Genomic DNA, 12,999 nt, shown 5'->3' with positions numbered 1-12,999 from the left:
TGAAATCCGGACTGCTGGAGGCCATCAAATAACGCCGGCTGGAGTTTGCACAGCAAGAGTCGCCATCAATAACCGGACTTATCCTGTGAACTTTGTAATCCTACAACATTGCTCCAGGAATGTGATACTTGGAATAGACTTCCCAAGAAGTCACCACGGCGCTGTCCTCAATCGAAGGTCTGAGTCAATAACACTAACCTCAGAAAAAGCGATGCCGCCCAAAACGACGCCAGGGAACCACGCATTGAATGCGATAGAAGAGCACGTCAGCATTCCGCCTCTCTCCAGCATCCTCATTTCCGTTGGCAGCGAAAAGCCCGCAGGCCTTGAAAACGTCATCGAGAGCAATCAGCACCTGCTTCTGAACTGTGAGATTTGCGTCGCAAGAGGCATATATTGCCACACACGCTTTTTTAGCTAGGTTTGTGTAACTGGTCCGTTGCACGTGTGATCACAGTCTTGCGCGGGCCGCGCCAGAATGTCTGGGAACATTCCAGATTGCAGTACATCATTTTGTCAAGATTGCGCACATGACGTGAATAGTCAAGATTATTCCAGAGCTTGCGTGACTACTAGTGAAAAGACTGAAAAGTTCGATGCGTGATGTATAAAAGACGGCGCATCCCAGCGATGTTCAGTTTTTCGACAGCAGATGCTCTGTTCGCCGCTATCAGTGTACAGTGTGTATTGCTGTTTTCCCGGCCACAAGTTCGGCCAAATAAAGAGTTTCATCTATGACCCGCCTACTGCTGCCTTCGTCGACGTCACGACTCCTTGACAAGATCCAAGCTGCGTGATGGCAAAGCAAATGTAGTGCTGACAAACTTCAGGCACGAATATAGGCAGTCACCTACATCGTAGGCAGTCACCTCACCTGCCTACATCACCTACCGTTGATGTAGGCAGTCACCTACATCAACGAATTCGTGGATTCCAGACAATGCTTTCGCCCTCTTTGATGCTATGAACCTGCTTCGACAAATCGAGGTCCTCAACCAGATTTTGACATCAACCCGAGCCTCCTGAAGCACAAGCAAGACCAGCTTAAAGCCCTGCTCCTGCAATTCAAGAAATGCTTCTCGTCGTTGTCAAGCATTCAACAGACCCCAGTCACGAACACATCGCATCACAACAGAAGAAAGTGCCTGACCAATCCGTCAGAGCCTGTACCGAGTTTCCACGCGTGAACGCGAGGCCGCAAAGAAAGAAGTCGACGAAATGCTACGCGACGACATCATCCAGCCGTGCAAGAGTCCGTAGGCGTCTCCTGTAGTGAAATCCCTTTGGGTTTCACCTATGTAAGAACTTTTAACACCACTTGGTGCAGACCGCGCCGCAACGTATGGGAAGCTTAGCGATTGTTTCAGGTTGTTCTTCTAGGACTGCATGCAGAACGTGAGCAGTCAAGTTTATTCAAGGGCTTACGCATGCACCAGCGATAATGCTGGTTTGATCACTGATGTATAAAAGATCCCACGTTCCACCGATGATCAATTTACCGGCGGCCAACGACTGTGATCGCTGCTATTGGTGTACAGTGTGCTTTGCTTTTAGGGGCGAAGCTCCTCTTAGTCTAACCTTGTCACGTCTCCGTTGTCCGGCGTAACCACCTTCGCAAACTGCCCACTACTTCGTCTTTGCAAACATCCCACTACGCTCCATCGCCGATCCATTACTTCACCGACCATAAAGCCGTTATAATGAAGGGGGAACGGAAGCCACCTTTGCAAACTGCCCACTACTTCGTCTTTGGAAACGTCCCACTACGATCCATCACCGATCCATTACTTCACTGACCATAAAGCCGTTATAATGAAGGGGGAACGGAAGCCACGTCTAGCTACCACTTACGATTAATAAAGTTTCTTCTATAAATACATACAGTGTTTTTCACGTCTTTGATGATGTACTGGGCTATTGCTTTGATTACTGCTGGGCAAAACTACTGAAGATTTCACGGTGTAACCATGATTGCTTCTGGAGCTTCACCCAAGCTCTTCATCATTCACCCGTGGATATGCTGTGAATTTTTTTTAATATGAGTTAGTGTTTTGGGTACAAGTTCGCCCATTAGAGTTTTTATCTATACCAGCTTGCGTTCTGCGTACTTCACCATCACAACTACGTGGAAATATATACACACAGTCATGCTTTCACTAGCTCTTGTATGGCTTTTGCTCCCTTAGACGTCAGTAAGCCAAGTCAAACGAACGCCACTTTTCTTATACTCTCCAAGCAGCCAGTGCCACTCCACAGCTTTCCTAGACATTTGCTGCACCAGGGGATCTATTGCCTCGGTTTCACACTTTTGCAAAGACAAAGCAAGAGTCACACCAACGCTGCAAAAACTAAGGGAACATGCAACTCACGTGCCTAGAGCCACGAGAAACGAGGTTGTGGTTTTTTTGCCATTCATGTGCTTTGGTGTACCGAACTGGGGCTTTTTGCTACGTGACCCTTCTCACAAGGCATGTAAGGCTTCCACCTTAACCCCTTGAGGGTTTTCGCCGTACATGTATGGCAGAAGCTTAAGCTGGTACCAAAGGGTTTTTGTCATACATGTACGGCATAGCGTTTATTTTTATAACGCGTGCCTCTTTCGATCATTTCTCTTGCTTGGCCTGTGCTGCCACACTTCGGGAATACGTAGAATTTTTTTCATGCGCCGATGTCTCTCTGTCGTATTTTTTTTTTTTGCTTCCCAAAACCGCGCGCCGGCTATCGCTTACCCATCTGAGCGCATTCGCGGTGCAGCTGGTTTAAAGTGCATGCCTTCTTCAATCATTTCTCTTGCTTGGAATGTGCTGCCACGCTTCGGGAATACGTAGAATTTTTTTAATGCGCCGATGTCTCTCAGTCTTTTTTTGTTTTTGCTTTCCAAAGCGGCGCGGCGGCTTTCAGTTGCGCATCAGAATGCGCGCACGCGGTCCGGCTGGTTTTGATTTCGTCCTTCGGGTGGTTTCGCTTCTTGCGCCCGCAAAGCTGATGGCTCTTTGGTTTCCAATCTCTCAAAGGGTGACCGCTTGTTACTCTCTCGTTTACTGCTCCCCAGGGCGCGATTACGTTTGTTTCCGTGCGGCGCTAAATTACACAAACAATGCCGCTGTGATTGCGTTTCCTGTTTTGGGGTCTCGGAAAAACTAACTACGTCTTGTTGGCGATAAGACGAAGGATTACTGTAGCTTTTTCAGTCGTTTTGCTTTCCGGACGGGTGCACAACCATAGAGTTTTCTGCTTTGCACTCACTCAGCAGTTCGCTTTTAGGATTTTGCTACGAAAAAACCATGTGTATGTAACAACAAAAATGAATTTTTTTGTCACTTTACGGTCACAAAAAAAATTTGACAATTTTTTTCTGAAATAGAATTGTCTGAAGAATTTATTTCAGCAATAAAAAAATTACTTGACTAAAACACGTTGGCGGGCCAGTTGGTCTGAATCCATGAAGAGTGATAAGCGCGACTAGACAGGGACGAAGAAAGAAAACAGACAAGGACACAGCGCTACTTTCAACTGATTTTATTTTTGCTCAAACCGATAAATACATACAGAGCGAGCAGAAACAACAGAAACAACAAATGGACAATCAGTGGGTATATCGCTGCACTGAAACACGTGTACAGGCCAATATCACGACATAGCAAAAGTATCAACACGACAAAGCAAGATATTGCAATTCTTTTTGAGAAAGAGGGAAGGCTGGCTAACGCACATTTCTTCTAAATTTCATAGGCCTCAACAATTTCGCTAGTCATTTTACTATGCGCCTTCATCATTTTCATCAGATTTTTAGACTTAGGACAGTACTTTTCGCCACAGAAAGTTTGCTGGAGTTATGAGCCGAGAGGCAACAAGCCCGTCCTGCCATTTTCATCCACTCATTCAAAACTTGTGAAACTTGCAATAGTACAATCTTGTTTCAATAATTCCCTTATGAAGTCATGTGACCACAAGGTGGAAGCCAGTTTCTTGGATCAGGCCAAGCGCTTAGAAGAGTCTGGGTACCCATTAGGTATGCTCAGCACTGCCGCAGAGGGCTTGAGCAACAAGCTAAAAAGCTCATCAAAGGGCATCAGCCGTGGTGTCAGAGCTAAGAAAGTTGCCGTTGTGCCATACGTGCACTTAAATGTAAACATTTCGACAGAAGTCTGTCTGGCTGGGTGCAAGAATTAAGAAGTTGAAATACCTCCAGCCACAAATTCTTGGAGGAAACCCGACGTTTCGAGACCGGCTTGGTCTCTTCTTCAGGGGTGACTGTGCTGATCAGGGGGGCTTCGTCGCAGCTTGTTTTTGGCTCCGCCTTTCTCTTTCCCTCACGTTCCGGAGGCCGTGCACGTAGATCGGAGGCATTGTTCCGAGGGACCGGTTCACATTCGCAGGTGTGTTCTGGATGTGCCACGACTCGAGTAAGAGCCTCCTTCCCAGATTCCTTTCCGTTTCTATGATGGAAGCGCCCTCGAAGTCAATCTTGTGGTCGTGCTTCTCGCAATGCTCTGCAAGGGCACTGCGTTGTATTTCCATCTTCATTTCGCACAATCTCAGAAGAATTGCGGGAAAGTCGGGGGTGGACGTAGCCTTTTCCACTCCGGACCGTCTACAGAGGCTATGTCATCAGGTAAATTTAGAGAGTAACAAGATAAACGCATGTCCTATTAATCACCAAACACTTTTTGTAACCTGTAATCGCTACGTTGTCTGTGCCATTCCGCTTTCGTGTAAAAGGACGTACTTTGGTCAGACCGGCAGATGTATCAACCAGAGACTGAAAGAGCATCCCTATAACCTCACAAAAGCAATCTGAGGTCATTTGGGCATTCATTGCCGAGATTGTGGAGCATGCGCTTGTTTGAGAACACCTCTATCTTGAATAAGGCGCATAGTAAAATGACTAGAGAAATTGTTGAGGCCTATGAAATTAATAGATTAGAAGAAATGTGCATTAGCCAGCCTTCCCTCTCGCTTTCTCAAAAAGAATTGCAATATCTTGCTTTGTCGCGTTGATACTTTTGCTATGTCGTGATATTGCCCTGTACACGTGTTTCGGTTCAGCGATGTACCAACTGATTGTCCATTTGTTGTTTCTGTTGTTTCCGCTGGCTCGGTATATATTTATCGGTTTGAGCGAAAATAAAATAAGTTGACAGTAGCGCTGTGTCCTTGTCTGTTTTCTTTCTTCTTCCCGGTCTAGTCGCGCTTATCACTCTTCATGAAAAGAAATTACATTTTTGGACCGGATTTCACGAAAAAATTCGACCCTCAAAGGGTTAATAAGGGCAATGTGCAAAACAACACACAAACTGCTGTTTCTGCTCTATCTGATACGGAGACTTGCGTGAGTTAAAAAGATACACATGTTTAAATGAGCCTCTGCAGGAAAGACAATGTCGCACTTTATTTATTTATTCCTTTTATAACTTCCTTTGGGCCATGCCCCCTTTGATGCGGACAAAGAATTGTCACAGGCTGCTTTTCTTTTCACTCAAGTGGCTCAGCTTTTTTAATTTTACTAACTATATAGGCAGGCACAGACTGGAATGACCATGGATTTTGGAAATCTGGCGCATCCTCTAGACACCTTAGCTGATAAAAGAAAAAAAAAAGAGTTGGCAAGATGTTGACAGGACTTGTTTAACACAGAACCTATGAAAATGGTGAAAACAGAGCTATCCATTGTTGTACCACTAGTGTCCCTTTCTCAACACCGTTACTGTTCAGGGCTAAAAGCACCAGTGACAAACTGGGCTAAGCCACTAGGCTCACCTGCCAGTGGGTGAGCCCCTTGCTGACTTGAAGGCAAAGCGCTTGCGTGGCTTGAGCTGCTCCCGGATCTCGTCTACTTGCAATTTCAGTGTGGCAAACTGCTCCTGGACATAGCGCAAACTGGCCGCAGGCAAGTGACTTGCCACTTCCGTAAGTATTGCCTGCAAGCATCGCAACACAGACACAAAGAAGCAATTCTTTAAAGACAATGCTACTAACGCCAGCAAGTCTGTTAGAATAATGCACCAACACGTAGCTGCAGAGAAAGCAGATTAATAATAATGAGGCACCAATGACGCTGCTCTTCGTACTTCACAGTTTGTACACTGGATCTGTACAAACACAAAAATATTACTATCTGAGTTAAAAATTTTTAGTTGTTTTTTCTTTACTGTTCCATGCTTGCACATCAAGTTTTGATATTTCCCATCAAGGTCCTGATCATTATATTTGGGTAGAACTACAGTTGTTTGCATATGTGTAGGGATATCAGATTTTGGAGCTCTTTTAACATGCTGCAAGCGTTTTGGATAAATGCGACAAGCACGCAAGTGCCTAATGTGCAGGTTGCGCACGTGGTATCCATAGGTCGGCAAAGCCACTCATGAGCCGACTCATTCAGACTCACTCACTCAGATCGAGCCGCGAGTCTGAGTCCGGCTGAAAAAAATGTCAGCGACTCCGAGTGAGTCGGAATGAGGAAAATTTTGGCGAGTGAGTCCAAGTGAGCCCTAAAAGCAAAATATATTTCATGAGTGAGTCTGAGTGAGCTCCACATTTTATTGCCGACCTATGGTGGCATCACAAACCAGCAAGTTGTTCATTGTCTGAGGTACTTGAAACACCATACTGGCAAACTTTGATGCCTGTAAGACACACTTCAGGTGAAACTTTATAATCAATGACAATGGACGACAATTAGAGAAAAAGAACATGAGTGATTTAAGTAATGGCACACTGAATTTTCTTACATCCTTTCTCCTCTGCCCATACTGACAGAAATCAATTCTCAAAGTGAGGCACATTCTGCGGTAGTGCATTGTGGCACAAAGCAAACATGGCTGAAGGATGACACAGCAATGAGACTGACCTGCAATTCCTGCAGCTTTCCATCCAGCTGCGCCAAGTCATTGGTGTCCAAGAGCTGCTCCAGCTGCCGCTTGCACTGGCCGAACTTGTCCAAGAGGTCCACGTGCTGTTCGTGTTGAGGCCGCCCACTGTCCCCTTCTACCTCTAAAGACCCCATGATGGCAGCTACTCACTCCTCTATGCCCCAGGTCTTGTAGTCATACGTGCGTACGGCATCATTACCAAAGAAAGCTCCAGTCTTGTAGTATGCTGGAAGAGTAAACAGCAGAGATGAAGTCGCACTGCATTATGCTCATTTTATTTGTCTGAATACCCTATGGGCCTGCCGCAGCATTGCAAGTAAAAGAGAACAAGTGTATTGTGCTCAACTTGAGGCAGGAACACATGCAATGAAAGAACAGCACAGAACATTACACTATCAATGCAAGAACAACAATGCTCATGCTGCCGTATCAGAAGTCTGCCAGCATCAAAACCCATGGAATTAAAATATGACTGGACAAAAACATACCTAGCAAGATAATGAATCAAAACAGCAGGCCGGCTAGGATGGTAGATTACCATCTTCAAAATAGCCACGCAATACAAAAAACTGACACTGTTGCAACCAGCAGGACGAAGTGTGTCTGTGCTGATTCCTTACGTATAGTCACCACCGAAAAAGATTAGCACAAGCGATTGTTCCGGCCACTGTGCTCATCTTTTTCTGCGTTTACTGTACATCGGATGGGCTAAAGAAAGTCACTAGGTGCGGGGCCTGAGTCGCCCTTTCTGCAGTCACTCAAACAGACAGAGTGCTAAGCTGGCATCCCCAACCGCATGTAGCATCAGTCACACATGGCAGTTCGTCTCTTGTTTTGTGGGGTCGGTGCAAGCAACACAATTTTCATGTAGGAAGCTGTACTACGGTCTAAGAGGCCACACAGAGAAAACTATGCTACTATACAGTACTTCATGCGCTGAAATCTGTCTGCACATTGTGAACATGCTGCAATGCCTTCTAAGCAGTTTCATCCAACTAAGGTTCTATTCTGTATTAAAAACTAAATAAACTATGAGATAGTCAAGGTATACTACATGCACATATATTCTGCCTCGTGCACTATTCAAACTTCTAGCATCTTGCATAAACGATAAAGTTGAATTAACGAGTGCCACATTGTCCAGATGCACCTTGCGTATTTGGCTAGCACTATTTCTCTGTTCTTTGTAAAAGCTCATCAATTTGAATTTCACGATTTCACGTAACACGTTGAAATTAAATCGATTTTGAACTGACAAATGTGATGGATAAAAGGCCACAATTGGTGATAAAAAAACAGGACGAACAAAGCGGAGTTATATATAAGGTGGACTGCATGGACTGTGATGCCAGCTACATCGGCGAGACGGGGCGACGACGCCGTACTCGTCTCACTGAACACGCAAGGGACGTCACGAAGGCCACACATGCAATACATGCCAAGACGGAATTAGTTGACCACTGCCTGACGAAAGGACACATTTTTGATCTCGACAATGCAACGACATTGGCGTGGGAGCAACGCTGGGGCCCAAGAAAATTTGTTGAATCGTGGTTCAATCACTGTAATCAAACTGCATTCAATAGTCATTGTGGCCCCCTGCCGGATGTTTCCGGCAAGATATAAGGACGATGTATTCTCTCATTTGATGTCATTTGTGTACTGACGATGCCACCCGTATAGGTGGTGAAACGTCTATCTCTTGTTATGTTTTCATGTTGAGTAAAGCTGGTGTTCGAAAGTTTTAAGATGAATTCCCCTGGCTTTTGGAATATTTTCTCAAAAAAAAACAGGAGCACATCTGGGAAGCATCTTTTGAGTTTTGAAAAATTTGCCGATCAACCCCCGCTTCTCTTCTCTATAGCAGTCGCCTTAACCTCCAGTGCACGAATGTGCAGAAAGCATCTTCTTCATCCTTTGCAAAAGTGAACTCAGGCACCCGGCTGCCCACAAAGCTTTTGTGGTGTCAACCCTCCTTTCCCGTGCAAGAACAACCTGCACATCAGGAGCGGTGGGGAAGAGACAGGAAAAAAATGCAACTACCAAGCTAAGGAGAAACAGATACACAGAAGCCTTCCCCAGCCATGTATCGTGCTGTACGTTGAGAAAGCAACCACCCCACCGAAGAGATGTCCCTGAAAACACCGCCCCATCTAAACCCATTCCCTCCCTGACCAGCCACCCTCCCCATCCCCCCGCTGGCAACAATGGAGACAAGCAAGTCAGTCTGGTGAGTCACTATCTCATAGGACCCAGAATTAGTGAAAAGCTTTCAAGGGTTCTCGAGATAGAGGGCATCACGGTGACTCGCAAACTGGCATCAAAGCCCACTCGCTTGCTGCCAAGGCCGAAAGATCAATTGTCTAAAGAATGTGTCATGCTCCATGTATTCAGCCAGTTACATAGGTCAGTGTGGCCCATTGCATCTCATTGTCTTTCAACAATGAGATGCAATGGGCCCACATCACTGGAGGGATGAACCCACCAGTGATGTTGGCAGCTTGACTTTTCATGCACTTTCAGCCGTTCATGATGTGCCACAAAAGAAGTGACCGTTAGGACGTCAAGTATGTCGTGTTCTTCATCCAAACTTATCATCAATGACAGGCGTCAGCACGTCAAGCAGCTGAGAGTCAGAAATGGCGCGAGATCTGCGCAGCCAGCTCAAGTACACTGGCACTCTAGTGGTGAGGGTGGAGAAAGTGCCATGTGATGTCGACACGTGCGCAAAAGTGCGAGATGCCCCGCCTCCTTAGCTGCGCGGGCAGCCAAGAGAGCCGTGCGGTCTGAACAGGTACGCGCACTTGCCGCCTCACTGCAATGAAAAGTCCGCATGGCTGCTTTGCCACTCCGCCTTTGTTGCAAACGAGCCTTAACCGTCAACAGCGATTGGATCCCACTTATGTGGCCCGTCAAATGTCTACGAAGCGGCAACAACGAGCGGACCCGGCGAGAGCACGAGGCAGACACGGCAAGAAAGCAGACTATGAGAAGTTTGCCCGGCGTGGCGCGAGCAGAGTACGAGTGACGAAAAACCCGCGCTTCTACAATGGGTGCCACAGCCAGGTTTGCACACGAGTTTGGACATTCTTGAAAGGTCTGTGACAGACTGTGGTTCAACTCTACTCTGTCTAAGCCAAGAAAAGACCTAGCACCCGCCAAGAAGGCCACGTTAAGCCCCAAGATCAGCCAGCTTCGCTGTTTCTTTACACGGCTAGTGTAAACTTCTTCAGTTTCTTTTATCTGGCTTCCCATAAAACATTGCTGAAAGTTAGTGCTTCTGCATGTGTTACTCCCTGTCCCATCCCCGTCGTATTAGTTCTGTGCTTAACACTATGAACATGTCGAAGGCCAAAAATCTACCGTTGCTCCACATAATAATAATTTTACACGTGTCATGTATGCATTCGCACCACCCTTGAAGCAGCAAGTGGGAGCTGAGCCGAGACCGACTCTACAATCTTCCAACTTATAAGGACATCGATGGAGCAAGAAAAAAAGAAGAAAGGCTCAGCTATCACAACCTTTTCAGCGTCCACTAAAATGCGACAACTGATAGAATGCTACTCACAGTGAGCCACAATGTGCACAAAGACTGTTTCAGGACAGGGCCTAAACGTGCAGCCACACACAGACTTTTCTTGGGACACCTCTAGAGCAGCTCAAGGGCAAGCGTCGTACACTTAGGAATGAAGAAAGAGGGGCCTAGCACACTGATGGCACTACAACCAAAAATATGCATCACTGTCTGCAGATAAAGCAATAAGAGCTTAAGGTTAGTTATAATGATGACTGTATTTAGGCTTTGCTATCCCTTAGCAGTGTTTTCCAGCCAATCAGATGGCTGGATGATTTGGTATCTCGTAAAACTGCGCTAAAAGAGAAAAGGCACACTTGTGTAAGTATCTTAACACTAAAGTTCCCAATATGAAAGTCTTCTTAAGTCTTTCCTACAGATCACTTTTGTTTCAGAAGACATTTTCAAAGCATGTGAAAGCTCTGATCTTTATACGCTCATACAAGGTGAATAGAAAACTCCACTGGAGCAATTAAGAAAAAGAAAGTGTCCAGAAGAATCAAGTTTCAAAAACCAAGTAGTATTAGTGAATCAGAAATCGCTGAAAATTTCAATAAACACTTTCTAACAAATGGCGAGTTTACAAATGACAATATAGAAATGTATTGCGAGAACTACATAATCTCAGATTACCCGTGCAGTGTTTTACGGTTTCCTACTGATCAACACAAAGCGGAAAAATCAATCTCGTCATTAAAGGATAACTGTTCTTGCGGCCCTGATGACACTAAGCTCAAGTCATTAAAAGCTAAAAGTCACAGTGTCACTATACCACTTGGGTACATTTATAATGAGACACTAACTTCAGGCATTTTCCCAGATGAAATGAAACTAGGTTAAGTGTCTGCAATCCATAAATGTGGGTTCTTTGAAGAACTAAACAATCACAGACCAAGCTGTCCTTTCTCGAAAATGGCCAAGTGCACTGTAAATAAGACAATCACAGGTTTTCAACGACAGAAAATATGACCGGAAAAGAGCAGCGTCGATTCTACAAAAATATGCCGAATCTGCTATGCTCAATATCAAAGTGTACATTCTAGACAACATTCGATATATGCACCAGGGATATTTCTGTACTTCAGGAAGGCATTTGACAGCATTCGACATGATCGGCTTTTATGCAAACTTTCATACTACAGTCTTTGGGGTACCACACTGCAAATGACACAAAGTTACCTGTCATACAGAAAACAATATACCACAGTAAGCAATATACACTCTCAAATAGAACTCATTGGGTATGGTGTCTTCCAGGGATCCATCCATGAAACTGTCCTAGTTTTGCTGCTCGTTAACGATATTGTAAATATCAAGGGACATAAGAATATAATCATAATCATCATCATCAGCAGCAGCCTGTCTACGCTCACTGCAGGACAAAGGCCTCCCCCATGTTCTGCCAATCAACCCGGTCCTGTGCTTTCTGCTGCCACGTTATACCTACAAACTTCTTAATCTCATCTACCCACCTAATTTTCTGTCTCCCCCTCACGCGTTTGCCTTCTCTTGGGATCCAGTCAGTTACCCTTAATGACCACCGGCTATCCTGCCGACGTGCTACGTGCCCGGCCCATATCCATTTCTTCTTCTTGATTTCAACTATGACGTCCTTAACCCCCGTTTGTTCCCTGACCCACTCTGCTCTCTTCCTGTCTCTTAAGGTTACACCTATCATTTTCCTTTCCATCGCTTGCTGCGTCGTCCTCAATTTAAGTTGAACCCTCTTTGTAAGTCTCCAGGTTTCTGCTCCGTAGGTAAGTACCGGTAAGATGCAGCTGTTATATACCTTCCTCTTGAGGGATAGTGGTAGATTACCATTCATGATTTGATAATGCTTGCCGAATGAGCCCCATCCCATCCTTATTCTTCTAGTTATTTCACTCTCATGGTTCGGCTCCGCGGTTACTACATGTCCTAAGCAGACGTACTCCTTTACAACTTCTAGTGTCTCGCCACCTATCGCAAAGCGCTGTTCTCTGCCAAGATTGTTCCACATTACTTTAGGTTTATGCATATTAATTTTCAGACCTACTCTTCTACTTTCGGTATCCAGTTCAGTAATCATGAGCTGTAATTCGTCTCCCGCGTTACTCATCAATGCAATGTCATCAGCGAATCGCAGGTTACTGAGATACTCTCCATTAACTCTTATCCCTAATTCTTCCCAATCTAGGGCCCTGAAAACCTCCTGTAAACACGCGGTGAATAGCATTGGAGAGATCGTGTCTCCCTGCCGTACGCCCTTCTTTATTGGGATTCTGTCGCTTTCTTTATGGAGGACTATAGTGGCTGTGGATCCGCTGTAGATTTCTTCCATTATGTTTATATAGGCTTCGTCGATGCCCTGATTCTGCAGTGCTTGCATGACTGCTGATGTCTCCACCGAATCAAATGCCTTCTCGTAATCTATGAAGGCTATGTATAGGGGTTGGTTGTATTCCGCGCATTTCTCTATCACCTGATTGATAGTATGAATATGGTCTATTGTTGAGAAGCCTGTACGAAATCCTGTCTGGTCCCTTGGTTGATTAAACTCTAATGTCGTAT

The 12,999-nt window shown here is 45.3% G+C and overlaps 1 protein-coding gene across 2 annotated transcripts in view; it reads right to left on the bottom strand.

Moving 5' to 3' along the window:
• The window catches only part of LOC119374597 (tubulin-specific chaperone C), a 29,965-nt gene extending 22,842 nt beyond the window's left edge, over positions 1–7,123 (bottom strand). Inside the window, exons 1-2 of one of the 2 annotated variants that reach the window (XM_037644767.2) lie at positions 6,851–7,123; positions 5,761–5,921 (exon numbers count right to left, since the gene is read on the bottom strand). In XM_037644767.2, the coding sequence (XP_037500695.1) occupies positions 5,761–5,921; positions 6,851–7,006 (317 nt within the window). In that variant the 5' untranslated portion in view covers positions 7,007–7,123. The remainder of the gene's footprint in view (positions 1–5,760; positions 5,922–6,850) is intronic. The other variant, XM_037644768.2, reaches the window with a different exon arrangement.
• Positions 7,124–12,999: the final 5,876 nt, after the last annotated feature.

Source organism: Rhipicephalus sanguineus, chromosome 11 (assembly GCF_013339695.2).
Source record: "Rhipicephalus sanguineus isolate Rsan-2018 chromosome 11, BIME_Rsan_1.4, whole genome shotgun sequence".
Classification (NCBI taxonomy): domain Eukaryota; kingdom Metazoa; phylum Arthropoda; class Arachnida; order Ixodida; family Ixodidae; genus Rhipicephalus; species Rhipicephalus sanguineus.
The sequence above is the reverse complement of the archived record's forward strand: the minus strand, read 5'-3'. Positions and strand labels throughout refer to the sequence as shown.